This window comes from Myotis nattereri, assembly GCF_964212035.1.
Source record: "Myotis nattereri genome assembly, chromosome: 1".
Taxonomy (NCBI): Eukaryota; Metazoa; Chordata; class Mammalia; order Chiroptera; family Vespertilionidae; genus Myotis; species Myotis nattereri.
This window is the reverse complement of record NC_138075.1, coordinates 65,249,012-65,268,170: the sequence shown is the minus strand read 5'-3', so window position 1 is coordinate 65,268,170 and position 19,159 is coordinate 65,249,012. Positions and strand designations below refer to the sequence as shown.

Here is a 19,159-nt window from a genome sequence, read left to right as displayed (position 1 = left end):
CTAGTCTACTGCAATTGCTCATTCTTCTCCCGTACCAGCTGTTTCCTTATCAATAACTGCAGCATAGCACCTGATTTAATACAGACGATGGGAGCATCACCTCCTGATCTGCCTCTGGCACCCCATGCTTCAGCTGAGGCGATGCTTTCCCTGTCTCCTGCACAGCCCTGCTCCTGAAATTTTGTGCTGCTCCAGACTTCCTTACAGTCTTTCATTTGCCCTCTGCTCCATCTGCACAAAGCACCTTATGTTCCCATTTCTCATTCACTTAACACTCAGTTTAGAAAAGTTCATCCCATCCTAATTTACCCAATAATCTCCCCTCCTTTGAACACCTGTTTTATGAAGCCTTCCTGAACAAAAGGCAAATACCTCTCATATTTTTTACAGCAAATTCGAATACATTAGATCTTAACATTTATGCAGTGTTACTACCTAGCTTTAAAACTTTGCAACTGTACGTGTGTACTTATTTTTTTGTCCACGTCAGTGTCATTTTAGATTGTAAGGACAGGGACTGTTTAATTTGTGCTGAACAGGGCTCACCATACTACTATGAAAATATGGGCAACTGATTTAATACTATTTGACTATAAAGATCAGAAGTACACTTGTGTTTAAAGAGCTGCTTTTCAAAATAGAGTTATACAGTTGAATATATGCATGTGTGTGTGTGTGTATTGGACTCAACTGATCAAAGATCATCTGTCCTCCTTGCCATTAAGGTAAACAGCTGCTGGTTTGGTCCGTTTTCCCAATCCATGGCAGTGTGGCAGTGGCTACTGCCCCTTGTAGGTTAGTATTGAGCACCCCCGGGAAACCTAACTGGCTATGTGTTTGGAGTGTGTAGAACATAGAGAATTCCCTGTTGGCAGCTTTAACTGCTTTCCCAATCATCTCATCCAGTTGCCTTGCTCTTTGGGCTTCAGGACCAAGGGACAGGTGAGATTCAGATGAAATGGACAGAAAAAAATTAAACTACATGATGTAAATGGAGTATTTTTCTATTCCAGATCTTATAGGACCTGAAAGAAACTAAGACATCCAGGGTTTATACTGCAATATTTATGCAAGGTTTACATTGTTTCCCCATATAAAACACCTAGGTGACCAAGATGGACATTAAACTCTCCTGTAAGGTAAATGAAGAGTGTGTACGACAAATATAAAGGCTCCTCTACTTACGATGGGGCTGTGTCCAGATACGCCCATCATGAGTGGATTATTTGTAAGTAAAAATGTCCTTAACATACCAAACATCAAAGCTTAGCCTAGATGAGTTTCTATTGAATGTGTATCATATTCATACCATCACAAAGTTGAACTATTGTAAATTGGGGACCATCTGTATATCATTCTGGGCACAGACTTAAGAGAGCAGGAGGAGTCATTCCTTTTTGTATTCCCATTACTGTATAAAGAGCTAGACCTACTGAGTGAGAAAAGTTTCACAACTTCTCTCTGAAATGCTGCTGAGTAACAGGATGAGTAAAGAAGGTACGTGTTAGAGGACCTACTACTGTGCCTCTCTATTAAGGAAGCAGGAGAGGGATTGAAATCTTTCTTGCATCCTTAAGATGACTACCTTGGGAATTTGATCCAGGAGAAACTGGAACTGTGGGGTAAATCCTAGAGTATTTCCTAAGCTAGTTGAGCACAGATAGGAGATGGATCTCACCACCATTGAAAGATTTTTCAAACAGTTTCAATACATTTATTGAGGTTCTTTTTTTTTTTAAATAGATTCTCAGTGGCTTACTTAGGCATTGATTGTTTCAGAAGTTTTTCTCGTGTGTGAATTTCTCTGTGCTTATTCAGAGCAGAGCTTTTACTGAAGCACTTGCCACAATCCTGACACCCATAGGGTTTCTCTCCTGTGTGGGTTCTATGATGTGCACGCAAATCAGAACTCTTACTGAAACTCTTTCCACAGTCAGGACACATATGGGGTCTCTCTCCTGTATGTATCCTCCGATGTGCACTAAAATGAGAACTGTTATTGAAGCTTTTTCCACACTCTTCACATTGATAGGGCTTTTCTCCTGTGTGGGTTCTCTGGTGAATTATAAGGCTTGAGCTCTGATTGAAACGTTTTCCACACTCACTACATTGATATGGTTTCTCTCCTGTGTGGATTCTCCTATGGGTGATGAAATTTGAACTGTCACGGAAACTTTTCCCACAGTCAAGACACTTATAAGGTTTCTCTCCAGTGTGGATTCTCCGGTGTCTAATGAGGCGTGCACTCCGACTGAAGCTTTTCCCACAGTCAGCACATTTATATGGATTTTCCACTTGTTGGGTTATCTGATGCATGAGGTGGGAGTTTGCACCAAAGCTTTTGCCATATCTAAGATATTTATTGGGTCTCTCTCCCAAGTAAGGTCTCTGATGACTTAAAACTTTATCCAAACTTCTCTCTGGGAGTGTGGGTTTTCCTCTTCTTTCTCCTGGGGTCCTTTCCCAGTGTCTTCCTGATCTACATTCAGTCTCACTGCCTTTACTGTGATTAAGATGCCGGCAAATTTTCCTTTCAGACCTTGCAAGTAATGTCCTATGTAGTTGTACTTCCTCAGAAATATCCCGTTTTAGATTCTCTTCATTCTCAAATCCAGCCTCAAAACCTGCCATGAGAATATAATTTTTAAAGTTATCCATTTCCTTAATGATTCTTTGCCGAGGTAAAATAAGTGTCACACTAGATAATTAAAGATTAAAATTAGGGGGTTCTAGATCCTAAACAATTAATATCTATTAAAATTTCAGTGTTTTACTTTTCTCCTTGGTAACCTATCACACATTTCTCATCTACATAGGGCTCTTTAGTATATTCTTTTAATTCTTCCTGGATACCCAGGATCTTCAGAAAATCATCTCAGTATAACAAGAAAAATCTGCCAGATTTTAAAAATTATCGCCATTTTTATACAGGAAAGACACATCCTAATGCTGGATTTTTGCCTCTTCTCAGGCTATTATGGTACTCTAGTTTATGTTCTTTGCCAGTAACTAAAGGGATTAGAAGGGAATGTCCAGGAAAACTCTGGGAAACTTGTATATCCAAAAAGAGTTATATGTGTCCCCTTCTGCTCAAATTCCAATATATGTTGAAAATAAAAATAGGGTAGAAGACTACTTGGTGTCTTCCAAAGAACAGTAAGCCTTCTAAGAGAAGAACTGTGCTAGGAAGTGTCTCACTAAAAACATTCTCTTTGCCTATGGAAAGCTAATCACTAAATGCTCCTAAAGCACTTACCCTAATGCCAAAGCTAAGAACCAAATGCCAGGCTCCCCAGGCCTAGGCTTTGTGAACTTGAAAATTTTTAGTTTGAATTTACAGAATTTTCAGATAAACTCTGGATCCCAAATTTCCTGGACTAAATCTGAGAGCAAAAGAATGCTGAGTGTCAGCTTGTGTTCTACCTGTCAGCAGTATTCCTATCTAGAAGCCAGGTCTTAAGACATGCCCCGTGAAATAGAGGTTCATCAGATTAAATGAAATCTCAGAACCATAAATATATAAATTTTTTGTGATCCTCCATGAGGGATTTTTAGCATTTCCTAAACCTAGAAGCCATTTTTTAGTGGAATATAGGAACACCCCCACGGAACTCATGCTCCATGGAACAATCTTAAAGAATGTTGATCTAAAGAACTTTTGGAAAAGAAAACTGCTCTTTATTGAATACTTACCATGTGCCCAAGAATTGGCTAGGTGCTTCACCATGGTACCTTATTTATAGCAACTTTTTGAGGTAGGTCTTAATAGATAAGTAAACTTACAGGATTAGGTTCTCAGTTACTCAACTTATAACCAACAGAGTCCAGATTCACATACATATACAGGGATGAGCAAATGTAAGTTAATAGTTGTGAGTATGCAAAAACAATTTATTCTTGTATTATTTATTAATTATTATATTATTTATTTGTATTAGTCATAATATTTCATATCCTTATTTGTAATTTAGCTTTTAGGTATGATGGTTGGTAATTTAACCTACTTTTGCCCACCCCTACACATGTATGACTCCAAAATCAGAATTTTTCTTCCCATGAGGGAAGCCATAGTGAAGTATTCTCTTCATAATACATCAGCTAAGATTCAAGGTCAATTCTTTCAGAAATCTCAAACTTTTGCATAAGTGTGTCTAAAGAAAGAGGTTACCAGATTTTCAAATATGTATATAAAACAGACATACAGCTGGTATATAAGCTGAAACAAGAACAACAAACAAATGAGAATGAACTTTTAAGATCAACTTCATCCCATTATGGATACATGAATGCTACTAGGAAATGTTCATTTTCCGATTACCTGCTAGGTCAACTGCCTAGAAACCTAGCAGCTCACGTATAGATGATAGCAAATTTACAAAGTTTGCAATCACCTTGGATTGAGGCAAGTCAAGTGAGTAATTTATTTCCCCTCACTAAACTGCTATAATAGGGCACATGGGGAAGAGATGGGTGGTCACAAAAAGAATCCATGGGAGCTGGGTCTTAAGAGGCTTCAATCTCATGATGTGTTTTCCTAAATCCCACTGCCTCCCCTTTGCTACTTAGACCTTAAGAAGTAAAAGGATCTTACCACTGGGGCTCTGGAATAAGACTGGAGCACGTGTCAAGACAGCCCCCGGGGGTAGCTCAGTATCCTCTTCATCATCCTCAGAATCTTCTTCTGAGGCCTCTTCTGCCTCCTCAGCTTGCTTCTCAGTTTCAGCCTCACTGGTCTCCTGGATGGTGCAAGAAGCTGTGTCTTCTTCCTGGCCATCACTGGGTGGGGCAGCAACCCGAGCACTCACCAATGCATCCATCTCTTCAAAGAAGGGACAGGTCTCTGCTGCTTGGCCATTCTTGACTTTCCGATAGCTGGTTTGTAGGCTTTTAAACTTGGTCCGACATTGCTCTGGTGTCCTAAGGAACCCATATTCCCATAACCGCTCAGCCACTGCTCCATACAGCTGGCTGTTGCGGTGACAGTTCCGAAGGGCTTCATAAAACTGAGTCTCACTAAGAATTGCAAGGTAAGTCTTCGTCTCTTCGTAGCCCCAGTGTACACCTGCCACCGGAAGAGAATTTCAGCACCAGGGCTTTATAGCCTCAATCCCTTAATCATATCATCTGCATCTTTCAAACATTCTTTGAAAGTTTCCCACAGAATGACTCAAAACCCCAAGAAACAGTCTCTTTTAAAATCACACTACTGCCTAAACTCTTATTATGACCCTTCTTCACTTGCCACAATATCAAAAGAAAAAAAGAAACAATCCCAGCAAAGACCTAAAAGGGTACAAGATAAGGACCTGATAGTCATGCACCTTGTCGTTAGGAGAGGACTGGCAGAAAGAGGAAGGGAGCAGAGCAGACAGCATCTCCTGGCCTGAACACGTGCTAGTGCTGCAGGCCCCACCTGGGCAGTGCTTCATCAGGATGATTACAGACCCTGCTCCCTGAAGGTAACCAAGGTAGAGGGAAGGGAGATTCAAAGAGTTTTCTTCCCACTTGAGAGCCAGCTGGAGATTACATTGCTTCTATTACCATCCACTCACTGAAAAGTAAAGAAGGGGAGGGGGGACATGGGGACATCTGTAATATCCTCAACAATAAAAAATTTTAAAACAGTGTGGGGGGAGAATCAGAAGACAGAAAAAGCAGCGGAAAGGATGAAAAGATAATGAAAATTATAGCAGCTGACACATGTGCCACGTTTGTGGTTTACTTACATTTATTCCAGTGACAAAAGAAGGAAAATGAATTGGGGGGGGGGGGGGAGTAGAAGGTAGGAAGACGATTAGAACAGAACTAAAGTAACATCAAACATAATTTAAGAAATGGAAGCAAAAGATCACTGTTCACAGTGCAACTAAATTTGAGAGATGTAGTCCTGTTGCCATTCCCCATTTTACAGTTTGGGAAACAAACTTGCTGCAGGACTTTTCATTCCTCTTAAAATGCCAGTGTGTGTTGCGAATCTCATAGAGGAGACTCAGAAAATGTTTCCCTAACTTTGGGCAATCCTTCACTATGCTATTTGAAGTAAAAAGGAACAAACTAACTTTGAGATTTGGGGGAGTAAAAGATAAAGCACCAGTTCATATAAAGTTCTTAATATTAGTTCTTAAAAATAAAACAGTGCCAAGTTTTTTCAAACTTCAATTATTTTATACCTAGCGGCCTGGTGCATGAATTCATGCACCAGTGGGGTCCCTCAGCCTGGCCTGGGGGATCGGGCTGAAACGGGCTCTCTGACATCCCCTCAGGGATCCCAGATTGCAAGAGGGTGCAGGCCAGGCTGAGGGACCCCACCAGTGCACCACTGGGGCTGGGGACGGACACGGGAGGTTGGCCAGCTGGGGAGCGACTGCAGGAGAGCTCCAGGGCATGTCCAGCCTGTCTCGCTCAGTCCCCGATTGGCCAGACCCCAGCCAGAGCATCTGCCCCCTGGTGGTCAGTGCACGTCATAGCAACTGGTTAACCGGTTGACTGCTCCCTGGTGGTCAGTGCATGTCAGAGCAAACAGTTGAGCGGCCTTAGCATATCATTAGCATATTATGCTTTGATTGGTTGAACGGAAGACTGGACACTTAGCATATTAGACTTTTATTATATAGGTTCAGGAAAAATTTTTAATTTTCAAAAATGGAAGCAATGATATTCCTTTTCAGAACTCTCTTGAATTTGCTGTGTATTTCTTTAAAATACCTAAAATTGCCGAAACCGGTTTGGCTCAGTGGATAGAGTGTTGGCCTGCAGACTGAGGGGTCCCGGGTTCGATTCCGGTCAAGGGCATGTACCTGGGTTGCGGGCACATCCCCAGTGGGAGATGTGCAGGAGGCAGCTGATCGATGTTTCTCTCTCATCGATATTTCTAACTCTCTCTCTCCCTTCCTCTCTGTAAAAAAAAAATAAAATATATTTTTAAAAAAATACCTAAAATTATTCCCTACTCTTTATTATCTGACTTTCCCACAGAATGAAATATAATGGAATTGAGAAGTGCCTCTCTATTCTCTATAAGTGAATAGGTGAATAGCTTAAGGCAGGTGACCGTAAGCTTCATGACTCCACATCCAGGCTCATAAGTCTAATCCCAAAACCCCGTGGTTCTCAACCTTCTGGCCCTTTAAATACAGTTCCTCGTGTTGTCACCCAACCATAAAATTATTTTCGTTGCTACTTCATAACTGTAATGTTGCTACTGTTATGAATCGTAATGTAAATATCTGATATGCAGGATGGTCTTAGGTGACCCCTGTGAAAGGGTCGTTCGACCGCCAAATGGGTCGCGACCCACAAGTTGAGAACCACTGCCCAATAAGAAAAGCTTCTTACCACTTGGGCTTCGGTAAAGGACAGGTGCAGTCGAATTGTTGGGGTCCTGGGGGATGGCTTTCTCGCCCATTTCATCACTGTCAGACTCTTCCGCTGTGGCCTCTTCTGCTCCCTCCTCATGCTGCCAGTTCCCTGGCTCTGGCTCCTCAGTCTCAGCATCGCTGCTTGCCAGGCCAGAGTGAGAGGCTGCCTCTTCCAGGCCATTACTGGGCAGGGCAATGACCTGAGCACTCATCAGGGCTTCCATCTCTTCAAAAAAGGGGCAGGTCTCAGGTGGGTGGCCACTCTTGACTTTCCTATAGCTCTTCTGGAGACCTTTGAACTTGGTCCGACACTGTTCCAGCGTCCGGAGGAAACCATACTCCCGGAGCCGTTCAGCCACAGCCCCATATACTTGGCTGTTTCGATGACAATTTCGGAGAGCCGCATAAAATTCAGTCTGACTGAGAATCGCGAGGAGAGTTCTGGTCTCTTCATAGCCCCAGTGCACACCTGCCACCTTCTCATCCTCAAAGCCCCAGTGATCCTGATCCACCCAGCTGCTTTTCTCTCTCCTGGATGGTAACAGGTCAGCATGCATTTGTCTATCTCCTGTGAGACTGCCTCTTGGGAGTTCCTTTTCCTTGGAGCCCAGATCTGGGATCCAAGGCTCTCCTCGCTCCAACCTGGAGACCACACCAGATTTAGGAAATGGAAATCCTGCTTGCAGGAAAGCAAACAAAGGATGTCATAATTTGGACTTACCAGGAAAAAAAATACCTGAGTTCAGACCTGCCTTTTTTATCCAAGAGGCTTATAAAGAAAGTGGCTGCCCAGCCAGTATGGCTCTGTGGTTGAGCATCAACCCAGGAACCAAGAGATCAAGGTTCAATTCCCTGGTCAGGGCACATGCCAGGTTGTTGGCTTAATCCCCAGAAGGGAGCATGCAGGAGGCAGTCAACTGATGATGTTTCTCTCTCATCGATGTTTCTATCTCTCTGTCCTTCTCCCTTCCTCTCTCTCTAAGAAATCAATAAAAATATAGTTTTTAAAAGTGTCTAAGGAAGTATTTTCAGAAAGTGCAATGTGTTGAAGAAAATGGGGGAAATACATGAAACCTCAAAAACTGAGAACTATTTATTTTCCAGAACAGGGTGATGAGAGGAAAGCTTCTGTTGTATGTCAGAGCAGATAATTCTGTTCCAAACTGCTCCCAAGCCCTCCTGACCACTTGTAGGCAGGTCATGGCACTGCTGGGAACAGTTACCTCCTGTCTCCTATATTTCTCCACTTGAGGCTAGAAAATTAAACTCAGATTTCAAGGGGGAGGGAAACAGAGGGGAAATCGTCCTCAACTCATCTGTTTCCTTCACACTCAGTCACCAAGTTCTAAAGGTTTTTCCCTTACTATATCCTCTATTCCTACTGCCACCATCCAAGTCTAGACTCCTCACCTTCTCACTCCCAGCTACCTGCAGCAGTCACTGTCCTACCTAGCTCCAGGCTCTTGCTTCCTCAGCTCACATGCTATATACTGCTGGATCTTAACCTGAGTGCCTACTATGCACTGTCCATATCAGGCTCTTCCCCTCCTATCCAAATTTAACCCATTCTTCAAGCTGTATTTGCCAATGCCCCCATGAAGCCTTCCCTACAGCCCTCCTTCATCTTCCACTCTGTCAAACTCCTATTATGCTCACACAATTGAGGAACAAGTTATTATTTAGCATTGCATTGTTTCAGTACAGTTCAGTCAGCACATATTTATGTTTGCTGTTATGTTCTCAATCATATTATAAGCTCTTTAAGGATAGGCATCTTTCCTTATTGCAGAATGCCTTGCAAGGTGTTGAGCACATGGCAGGTGTTCACAAACTGATTAATTCTACAAGCCTATGTGGGGGGGTTGAGGGATTGCATCTGGATGACTAGAGACCAGAGAAGCTAGCTGAGAAGGGTAGCATCTTGAATGATAAAGTCAGAATTCAGAACAACCTCAACAAGTTAAAGAAATGATCAAAGAAAAAAATCATACAATATGGATTTTACAGAGTACAAAGAAGAAAAACAAGCTCTACAAAATCATGTACAAGGGTAAGTACTAGACGTAAAGACAATGGGGAAGGCTATGAGAGTCCTAGGAATTACCAAGTGAACAATAACATTAAGTAATTAGTTGAGCTATACTGAAAGAAAATAGTGAAATTCTGAAGTAAAATTCTTACTCTGCCTTAAACTATCGGACCCTCATTAGAATAATACACATAACTTAGTTCTCCATAATTGACATATTTGTAGAACTTAAAGTTTCCAAGGGAAAGTAACAAAAACTTAGTATGTCAGAATAATGGAGTTTCTGAGGAAAAGCTTGAAGAAACAAATACAATTTATTTTGGAAAAGGAAAATGATTAAAAGGAAGATATACCTTCAAGTATAGAAAATACATTTTATCTAGGAAATACTGACCTAGTACCATCATTACCAAGAGGAAATAAATTTGTTCAAAGTTCTGACAAAAACTAAGGAACCATTCTCTGGCAGACTTATCAAAAGCGGAAATACAAGGATACTTTCTGCAGCAGAGAGCTAAACTATCTGCCTTCAGGAGGTAACCAACACCACATACTCCATCGTTACTGCTCATTCCTACATCCCTTTCCCACTCACTAGTCCCAAACCCCACTTCCCCACTTAGAATCTACTCCTCACCGCTCCTGTGAAAAGGTCTGAGCTTCTCCTTTGGGTTCATCTGCTCCTGTGGTCCCAGGACTGGGCTTCTTGCCCTCTTTTTCTTGGGTACACCCCTGGACTGAGATTCCACTGACTCCTGCCGAACACTTAACTCTCGTGATGATTTCAGGGGTGTCATCTTCTCCAAGCGTACTTCCTGCCCCTTCACAGAGACTGTGACCTAGAAACAACCCCCATTAATGGTCACTGCAAGGTTATTATGAGGGGCCTTCCCAGAGGAGATTAATACCCCGCAAAAAAGACCACCATCCTTTGGGGACATGGCTAAGGTTGTGGTTGGTGGTGGTAATAGCCAAAGGAGTCATTCTGATTCCATTACTGTTCGCTTAGAGCAGCTGGGACTCCAGAAGGCAAAGATCAAAACAGTAAACCCACTACAGGCGAAAACATAAATCCCCTTTTTTCCCAATTAAATAAAACTGAATCTATGAATAACTCATGATGACAGGGTAGCAAAGATACACCCAGGTAGCATCTCCAGATAAGCTGTATTTGAAAAAGTTACCTGTTCTGGGACCAGAAGTATAAGCATTACCAAGGGAGATTGTGCCCCTCTTTACATGTCTGCACCTTAATTTGGCCCCGTAACCTTGCCCCTGCCCAGTCACAGACTTGTGAGTTCCCCTCCCTTCTCACCGAGCGTCCAGGTCTTCCAGGCTCTCCTTCTAAATCTTCCACCAGAGCCACGGCCTCCTCTCCACTTTCCGGACATTGCTCCTGTGCCCACTTCTGGATCTCCCCGGGTAAGATGGTCAGGAACTGCTCTAGCACCAACAACTCTACAATCTGCTCCTTGGAGCGCACCTCCGGCCTTAGCCACCGACAGCAAAGTTCCCAGAGTTGGCTGAAAGCCTCCCGGGGCCCAGCTACCTCGTGGTACTGAAATTTCCTGAAGCGCTGTCGTGAGGCCTCCGAGCTAGTGCCATTCCCTCTCTGAGTGGGTTTGGCCATGATTCGCAGCAGAAAGCAGCTTCCCTCCACGTAATGGTCTGGGTTCCGGGGCTTACACCTATCTTCCCATGTCCTTGGAGAATCCCCTGCAGATGAGTCTCTCTCTGCAAGAGGCGTTTTTTCCTAGGGTAGAGAGAGATGGCACTATCAGAAGGAATATATTCACATGTCTAAAGCCTTGCCCGAGCTGGCCTGACTTCGCATCTATATGCTCCATGTGGCCATCTGAGGTAGCACCAGCTTCAGGATAGCAAGCCCCAACTGAGCCTGGAGGGAAAACTTGCAAAGCTGCATTTCCGGGCGACTTCCCAGGGCAGCCTGGCAAAACAGCAGAGAAGAGAACATAGTCTGCTCTTCTTCCCCCACCCCCCAACTCTGATCCCATGGAGCTCCTCTGCCAAGGTCGCACTGTGAGTTCGAACCTATGGGAGACCTGGAGCTCAGCAGCGAAAGGCAAGTCACCGTCCCGCTCGCGGCCACACAAAGCCTCTGTCCAGCGGGTCGCAGCTGATCGCCCCCAGGCTCTCTACGGCCGCCCAAACCCCTGGACTCCACAACTACCAGTTCCCACCCCCGGACAAAAATCAAGTACTGAATCAAATACTGGGTCTTTGCTTGTCCTCACAGCAGAAGTGACCGCTCGGCAAATGTTCAGGAACTACTGACGGGAAACCTCCCGCCTGGAGAGGTTGGTTTTGGCTCCTGAAGCGAGGGCCGGTGGGCTGGGGGAGAGCTGCACCGAGTTGGGGGGAGAAGGGAGTCCGAGGGGGCAGCAGTCACGGGTCTCCTGGGGACGAGCTCGGGTGCTGGCCAGGATTGCCGAGTGCTGCTGCGGGGTTCGCGGGCGCGGAGCTCAGCTCCGGGAGCGGCGGGTGCGGGGTTCCGGCCTCTTTGTCTTCGCTCCCTCCGGCCAGGTCACTATCGGAGCCGCGGTGCAGGAACCCCTCGCCCCCCTCCGAGACCTTCTACCGGGCGAAGGTGCCCGAGAGCACTCTCCAGCCCACTCCTGGGAGTGTCTCTCTCCCGGGCTGTCCCTCAGTCCACTCGCCTCTCTGCCCGCGGGCCAGCCCCAGCCGCCCGAGGTCGGCCCCAGGCCCGGCTCGCCAGGCTGCTAGTCCAGCTCCCGAACCGGAAGTCCGTGCGGGTGACTCGGACACCGAGGGCGCATGCGCGAAGCCAGCCGCCGCGACTCCGACTCCCGCGGAGCCCAGGCTGGAGCCGGCGGGCGGGTGGGCCCCGCGGGCGCCGCACTTCCGGGACGCGGCGCAGCGTCCTCTCTCCGCTTCCCGGCCGCTCCTCCCGCCGCAATTGTCCCGGCGAGTGGGCTCAGGAGGAACCGTCGAGCCCAGGGGCCTGCGCGCGTGTAGAGAACGGAGCCGTGGATTCCGTGGTTGCCTGGAAGGGCGCGGGGGGAAGGAGCGACGGATAAAGGGGCTCGAGTCCCGCCGTGGGCATGATCCACGAACTGCTCTTGGCGCTGAGCGGGTACCCGGGTTCCATCTTCACCTGGAACAAGCGCGGCGGCCTGCAGGTACGGTCCGGCCCAGAGCGCGGGAACCGGCGAGCGCCGACGGGGTGGGTGGACCTGAGCCCGTGCGTGGGGAGGAGTTTGGGGGCCGGGGGCGGGGCCTGGGGCGGGGGCGTGTCCCGGGGCGACGTGGGACGGACGCGGGGTTAGCGAGCTGGGCCTGGGCTGGGGAACCGAGGGCCGGCCCGTAATGGCCCGGCCTTGGGGAAGGGAGAGAGAGACCCCCATCGGCCTAAAGTTGAGATTTGAGCGAAAGTTTCTGGGGAGCTGGATGTGAAAGCGGGGGAGGCATTTTCTCCCATTTCAATCTTGCACTCTTTTAAATTTTGAAAGCTAGACCAACTACATAACGTTTTGGGGTTTGTTTTTGTTTTGGTGTGTGTGTGTGTGTGTGTGTGTGTGTGTGTGTGTGTGTGTGCTTTGTTTTGTTTTACGTAGCATTTAGCATACAACAAGAGTTCAGCCAGTTTGTTGAATGAAAAAATGAATGTGTTTCTGTCAAGACTCCTTTCTCAGGAAATTCAGCAGGAGGAGAATTTGGAAGGAGGCCTTCGTGTAACCAGGAATGTATGAGGAGCAGAGGCTATGTACTATACGCATTATCTAATTCAATCTTAACCACCCACCTTCATATCACAGATTAACTCCCTGTGACACACAGCTAGTAATTAGCAAGCATGGTCTTGAACCCAGATCTGTCTGGCTCCAGTGTCTCAACTACTCCTTCCTGCTCCTGCTTCCAGTAACGTTATCTCACCCTCTCAGTAAGTTAGTAACTAGGTATTGTTAGCTCCAGGTGACAAGTGAGCAAACTGAAGCTCAGAATTTCATGGTGGCTGCTCCTGGTATTAGCAAGATTTGTATATATAGCTTTGATGACAGTCATGCCTATTCCTGTGAGAACTGGCAGTATAGCTGGGGAGGAGCAGAAAAATAAATAGTCTATAAAACCTATAAATCAAAGCAGTTCCTCTTGTTACTATTTATTTTCCCTTGTAAAACTAGCACAATGCCAGGCATATAGGAGGAAAATGTACTGGAGTATTTGTGGGTGCTTTATGACCTGAAGTAAAAAGATAAGCAGTATAGGAAAGATAGCTGCCTTCCTTTCTGATAAAAAAAAGTCTCAATCAGATATTTTCCTCTTTAAGGGCTCAGCTTTAAAGTCACCTCCTCAGAAAAACTTTTTCTGACCATCTCTTTTAACTATCCTCCCTATGCCATTCTTCTCTATCCAAGCAATTTGTTTATTTCCCTTTTAGGACTTTCCAGTCGTTCTCTCTTATAGATTGCCCATGAGGGCAAAGACCACTGTGATCTTCAGAGATGTACCAGGAGTACCTAGCACAGTTTCTGCCTCAGAGTAGGTGTTCAGATATTGTGCAAGAAAAGACCACCAAAACCAGCAATTGCATACTTTCTGCAGAACAATGATTTTCACATTTGAATAAAGGGAAAACTAGTTGGAAATGCCCACTATGGATGAAAATCATCTTATTGTAATATTGCTAAGCTAAATACAAACTCAAGCATATTGTTCTTATAACCAAACTAGAGGCCTAGTGCATGAAATTCTTGTGTGTGTGTGTGTGTGTGTGTGTGTGTCTGTCCGTCCCCCTCAGCCTGACCTGCACCCTTTCCAATCCAGGAGCCCTCAGGGGATATCCTACTGACAGCTTAGGCCCGCTCCCCGTGGTTCTCTGCTCTCTGCGGGAGCTGCCTGTGGGCTGGGCTTGCCTGCTCCTGGGTTGCCACGGGGACGGCCAAGCAGGCCGTTCTGGGAGCTGCCTGCCAGCCGGCCTTGCCTGTTCCCTGGTCGCCCTGTTGATGGCCAAGCAGGCCAAGCTGTGCTGGGAGCTGCCTCCTCCCTGCTGTCAGTCTCCACCAAGGCGATGAGGTTAATTTGCATACTCACTCCTGATTTGCTGGTGGGCATGGTGAAGGTATGGTCAATTTGCATCTTTCTCTTTTATTAGTGTAGATCTTTTTTACAAAGTAAACAAAACTAACAAATTGATCATTGAAATTAACATTGGTATTATTGACATTTTGTAGTGTATAATTCTTTGTTGTGGGGGCTGTCCTTTGCATTGTGGCATATTTAGCAGCATACATGGTCTCTGCTCACTAGAGACCAGTAATACCCCCTGAGTTATGACAACTAAACATAGCTCCAGCCATTACCAAATGTCCCTTAGGAGGCAAAAGTGCCCCTCATTGGGAACCACTGATGTAATGTGATGTATACAGTGGGGCCTTGACTTACGAGTATCCTGACTAACGAGTTTTTCGAGATACGAGCCGTCTCTCAGCTGATTTTTTGCTTTGAGTTACGAGCTAAAATTCGGGTTACGAGCCAGCTTAAGATACCCCACTGCTAGTTGGCGCAGCGAACATCACAGTGAACGCCACAACATCAGCCCAGCATCACATGTCTCACTCGTTCACTGTTGATTTGACATACGAGTAATTTGAGTTACGAGCTCTGTCACAGAACGAATTAAACTCGTAAGTCAAGGCCCCACTGTACTGTTGTTTTGCTGAAACCAAATTGCCAACATTGAGTTTGAATGACTTTGCTACAGATATGGCTATTCTAATTTAGAGAATGTCTGTTCATATTACTAGGTTGTACCAAATGGTATCAACTGTTTTGGTATTGTTTGCTATTTTAGAATACTAGACCTTCAACTTTTCTAAAACTGTGCCAAAAATCACTGTTCAAAATGCCAGTTTTATGGGAGTATCACTTGATAACTAGGTAGAACTGTCCTAATAATAATAATAATAAAAATGCTTATATTTATTGAGTACTCGCTGTGTTCTTGGTACATGTTATTTACATGTAATAATTTTACTTCTGGGTATATACCCAAAAGAAATGAAAGCAGGGACTTGAACAGATATTTGTACACCCATGTTCATAGCAGTATTATTCAGAATAGCCTAAAGGTAGAAGCAACTCAGGTGTCCATGAACAGATAAACAAAATGTAGTATGTGTGTGTGTGTGTGTGTGTGTGTATAAATTCTGACACATGCTACTGTATGGATGAAACTTGGAGACACTACTAAGTGAAATAAGTCAGTCACAAAGCACAAATATCGTATGATTCCACTTATTAGAGGTACTTAGAGTAGTCAAATTCATAGAGACAGGAAATAGAAGGGTGGGTGCCTGGAGCTGTGGGGAGAGAGGATGGGGAGTCTTTGTACATGGGTACAGAGTATCAGTTTAGGAAAATGAAAATGTTCTGGAGATGGATGGATGGTGGTGATGGTTGCACAACAATGTGAATGCACTTAATGCCAAGAACTGCACACTTAAAAATGGCTAAAATTGTCACTCTTATGTATATTTTGCCTCAATTTATTTTGAAAATGTTGAATGAATACATTCTCCCACTACTTTTTTCTACTTGAACTGCTGTGTAACCTTATATAGCGTACTAGGCTATCATTTAAATTAAAAATGAAAATATGTATATTAAATGTATATGCCCAGTTACAAAGTTGCTTTTGCAGGTTACAGTATGCTACATTTATTTACATTTTTATTGAAATGAAAACATGATTTAAAATTGCATAGAGAATTTCTAAATCCTAAGAATGTGTTTGAGAAACCCCTGAAGTTTGCTAAACACTTTGCCAAAGACAACTTTGTTGCAACCAAGTAAAAAACTCCTATCTTTAAAGACCATGCCTGAAATATTGCATAAGGTATAGTAACTACCCTTGAGGGGAGGTTGACTTATTTTTAATGTACACCATTTTGTATTCTTTTTTGAATTCATGTTTGAATTCTTTACCATGTGTTACCACTTATTCAAGTAAAGAATTTATTAGGTTGGGGTGGGAAACAGCACCTTTATAGTGGTTTAGAAATACTTTTGTTATCCAGACTTAACTAATCTTAAATGGGCATCTGGAGAAAGGAAACGCTAAATAATATGGAGCATTTGAAGCACCTCAAAGACTGGCATGCAGTGAATCACAAGCATCAGTGTTTTCAGTGCTTCCTTCCTCTCCCCCAGGTGTCACAGGACTTCCCGTTTCTCCATCCCAGTGAAACAAGTGTCCTGAATCGACTCTGCCGGCTGGGCACAGACTATATCCGCTTCACCGAATTCATTGAACAGTACACAGGCCATGTGCAGCAACAGGTAAGTTGCTGTTCTCAGGGAATGTACACCTCCAGAGGGCGGGAGCTATGTTAAGCTTTCACTGAATCCACTGGTAATTCATGTGAAATAAGTCATAAGAAGTTATGAATTTCTCATCACTGGAATTCCTCAGGTGAAGGCCAGGGGACTGCACCTTACACAAGGGGAAAATATACGCAGGGATTAATTAGGCAGATTGGTGTAAGAGAACATACATTTTGCCTGAGTTTTAGAAGACCTGAATTAAATTTTGAGCTGGACCAGAGTTCCAATTCCAGAGGTGAAAACATGAAGTATTATTTCAAATTCCTTTGACACTCTGCTTCTCACTATCTTAGTCATGTTGAGGCAAGCAACTAAAATCCTTGAGCTTCATTTTTTAAATTTGTAAATAAGAGTTAAACCAAAGAAGGTGCTTGGCACATAGTAAGTACTTAATAAATATTATCCATTATTATGAATTAATTGAAAATCAGTACAATGTAGAGGTCAAGGTTTTGTGCCCCACACCATCATTCACTGGCCATAGAGTGCTCAGCAGTAACCTAATGCTCAGTAACTAAGGCCCTGTTTCCTTATCTATGAAATGGGGGTAATAGATAGTAAGTATCTCATAGGGTTGTGAAGATTAAACAAGGTAATTCATGGGAAATACCTGGTATGTAGTAGGCACTCAAATTTTTTGAAAGAGATATTTTAAAGTTCTCTTTATTTTTAACAATCTGTAATTCTTGTCAATGGTAAGTAAAAAGACTGCTGAATCGCCTGACTGGTGTGGCTCAGTGGTTGAACATGGACCTATAAACCAGGAGTTCATGGTTTGATTTTCGGTCAGGACACCGGCTCAAGTTGTGGGTTCGATCCCAGTAGGGGGCATGCAGGAGATAGCCAATCAGTGATTCTCATCATTGATGTTTTTATCTCTCCCTATATTGTGTGACTGATTCAGTGATGACTATTTTCCAGTTGAAAGAATGATTCTGGTTGAGGGGAAAGGTGGGGACTTCTACAAAGGAAGTAGAAGGATGCTTTTCTGAAATAACATAGTCAATACCCTTTGGCGTCTATTATATAAATTGGGTGTCAGGCCTTTGGTGTGTCAACTGATGGTCATTGGCACCAATTCAGTGCCAACAAGAATCCCCAATTTGGGGTGTGGTGAAAAAGGAAACTTTATTCAGTGCCATCAGCTCAACTGTGATACAGCACAGCTGTGAGAGCCACACAGCTATAGAACAGCCCTGGGGCCTGGCCCCTCTGTGGCTAGACAGCTCTGCTACTCAGTGGTCATTGCTCTGGTCGGTTCTTCTCTACTCTGCCAAGACATCTTTGGTGTCTTCAGTCTTCGTGGAAGGGGAAAGTGCGGCCCTAGGTGGTTTGGCTCAGTGGATAAAGCATTGGCCTGCAGACCAAATGGTCCAGGGTTCAATTCCAGTCAAGGGCCGGTACTTTGGTTATGGGCTCCTCCCTGGCTCAGGCCTTGGTCAGGACTCATGCATGAGGCAACCAATTGATGTGTTTCTCTCATATCGATGTTTCTCTCTGTCTTCCACTCTCCCTAAAAAAATAATCAATGGAAAAATACTCTCGGGTGAGGATTAACAAAACAAACAAAAAAAAAGAAGAAGAAGAAGAAGAAAAAGAAAGACAGGGAAAGTGTGCTCACCCTGGCTATGTAGCTCAGTTGCTTAGAGTGTCATCCTGATACACCAGGGTTGTGAGTTCGATCCCGGGATCAGGGCACATATAAGAATCAACCTATACCCGGGGAGACCTCGAACACCACCTGGGACCCTACAGCCACACTGGCCAGGGACCAGCTGCCACAGCTGTGAACCCACGAACACGGAGACTCCAGCCTTCCTCGCCATGGGCTCCTTGTCCAGGGGGAGACAAAATGGTGGCCGAATAGATGGATGGGTCTGGTTCCTTCTCACAGAGCAGATAGGAGAAATAGCTGAATCCAATAACATCCACCTGGAATTGGCAAAGTAAGCACAGCTGGAGAGGCAATCCGTGGACAGAAAGGTGAGAGCTAGCCAGGAAACTGGTGGGATCAGGGACCTGGGCTGGAGGGAGAAATGTGTGCAGCCTGGACTACACTGAACCAACACCATGTCCCTTAGGGACAAGGGTAGCACTGGACTGTGGAACAGTGTACACAGGGCTGTTGGCAGTGGGGGACTCTATTACAGTAGCCCCTATTGCCTTATTCATATCTAATTTCCTCTCCCCTGCTCCAAGTTCATACACCCTTCTCTTTTCTCTTTCTTTGCTAGCCAATTTTTTTTCTTGTTGTTACTTGTTTGATAGTTTGTTAGGTTTTTTTTGTTTTTGTTTTTTATTTTATGCTTTTGTTTTCCTCTCCTCACTTGTTCTCTTCTACTAATAGCTTAGTTAGTTTCACTCACCAAACTCAGGCCTATCTGCTGCCTACTCTATTCTCCTTTTT

The 19,159-nt window shown here is 44.5% G+C and overlaps 2 protein-coding genes across 4 annotated transcripts in view; one reads left to right on the top strand and one right to left on the bottom strand.

The window, feature by feature from the left end:
• Positions 1-1,685: 1,685 nt before the first annotated feature.
• ZSCAN29 (zinc finger and SCAN domain containing 29) lies at positions 1,686-11,971 on the bottom strand. Of its 3 annotated transcripts, XM_081112593.1 has the most exons (6): positions 11,622-11,971; positions 10,703-11,140; positions 10,025-10,226; positions 7,336-8,034; positions 4,592-5,062; positions 1,686-2,624 (listed from the first exon to the last, which is right to left on the bottom strand). In XM_081112593.1, exons 2-6 carry the CDS (start codon positions 11,015-11,017, stop codon positions 1,756-1,758), a joined length of 2,556 nt encoding a protein of 851 aa, XP_080968719.1. In that variant the 5' UTR covers positions 11,018-11,140; positions 11,622-11,971; the 3' UTR covers positions 1,686-1,755. The 3 variants fall into 3 exon arrangements, with proteins under 3 accessions (XP_080968719.1, XP_080968718.1, XP_080968720.1); XM_081112592.1 differs by having other exon boundaries at positions 10,703-11,921; XM_081112594.1 differs by having other exon boundaries at positions 1,692-2,624; positions 7,336-7,584; positions 10,703-11,921.
• Positions 11,407-19,159, top strand: part of TUBGCP4 (tubulin gamma complex component 4) — a 47,488-nt gene continuing 39,735 nt past the window's right edge. Inside the window, exons 1-2 of the mRNA XM_081112623.1 lie at positions 11,407-12,548; positions 16,579-16,707. Coding sequence (XP_080968749.1) covers positions 12,471-12,548; positions 16,579-16,707 — 207 coding nt within the window. The 5' untranslated portion in view covers positions 11,407-12,470. The remainder of the gene's footprint in view (positions 12,549-16,578; positions 16,708-19,159) is intronic.

Bases quoted from the DNA above. Each gene is read 5' to 3' on its own strand.
- ZSCAN29 (XM_081112593.1), bottom strand. From the start codon at position 11,017: ATGGCCAAACCCACTCAGAGAGGGAATGGCACTAGCTCGGAGGCCTCA. The intron at 10,227-10,702 runs GTGAGAAGGGAG...GGTTGTTTCTAG, and splicing joins CTGGAAGACCTGGACGCTCG to GTCACAGTCTCTGTGAAGGG. The intron at 2,625-4,591 runs GTAAGATCCTTT...TTCTCATGGCAG, and splicing joins CTTATTCCAGAGCCCCAGTG to GTTTTGAGGCTGGATTTGAG.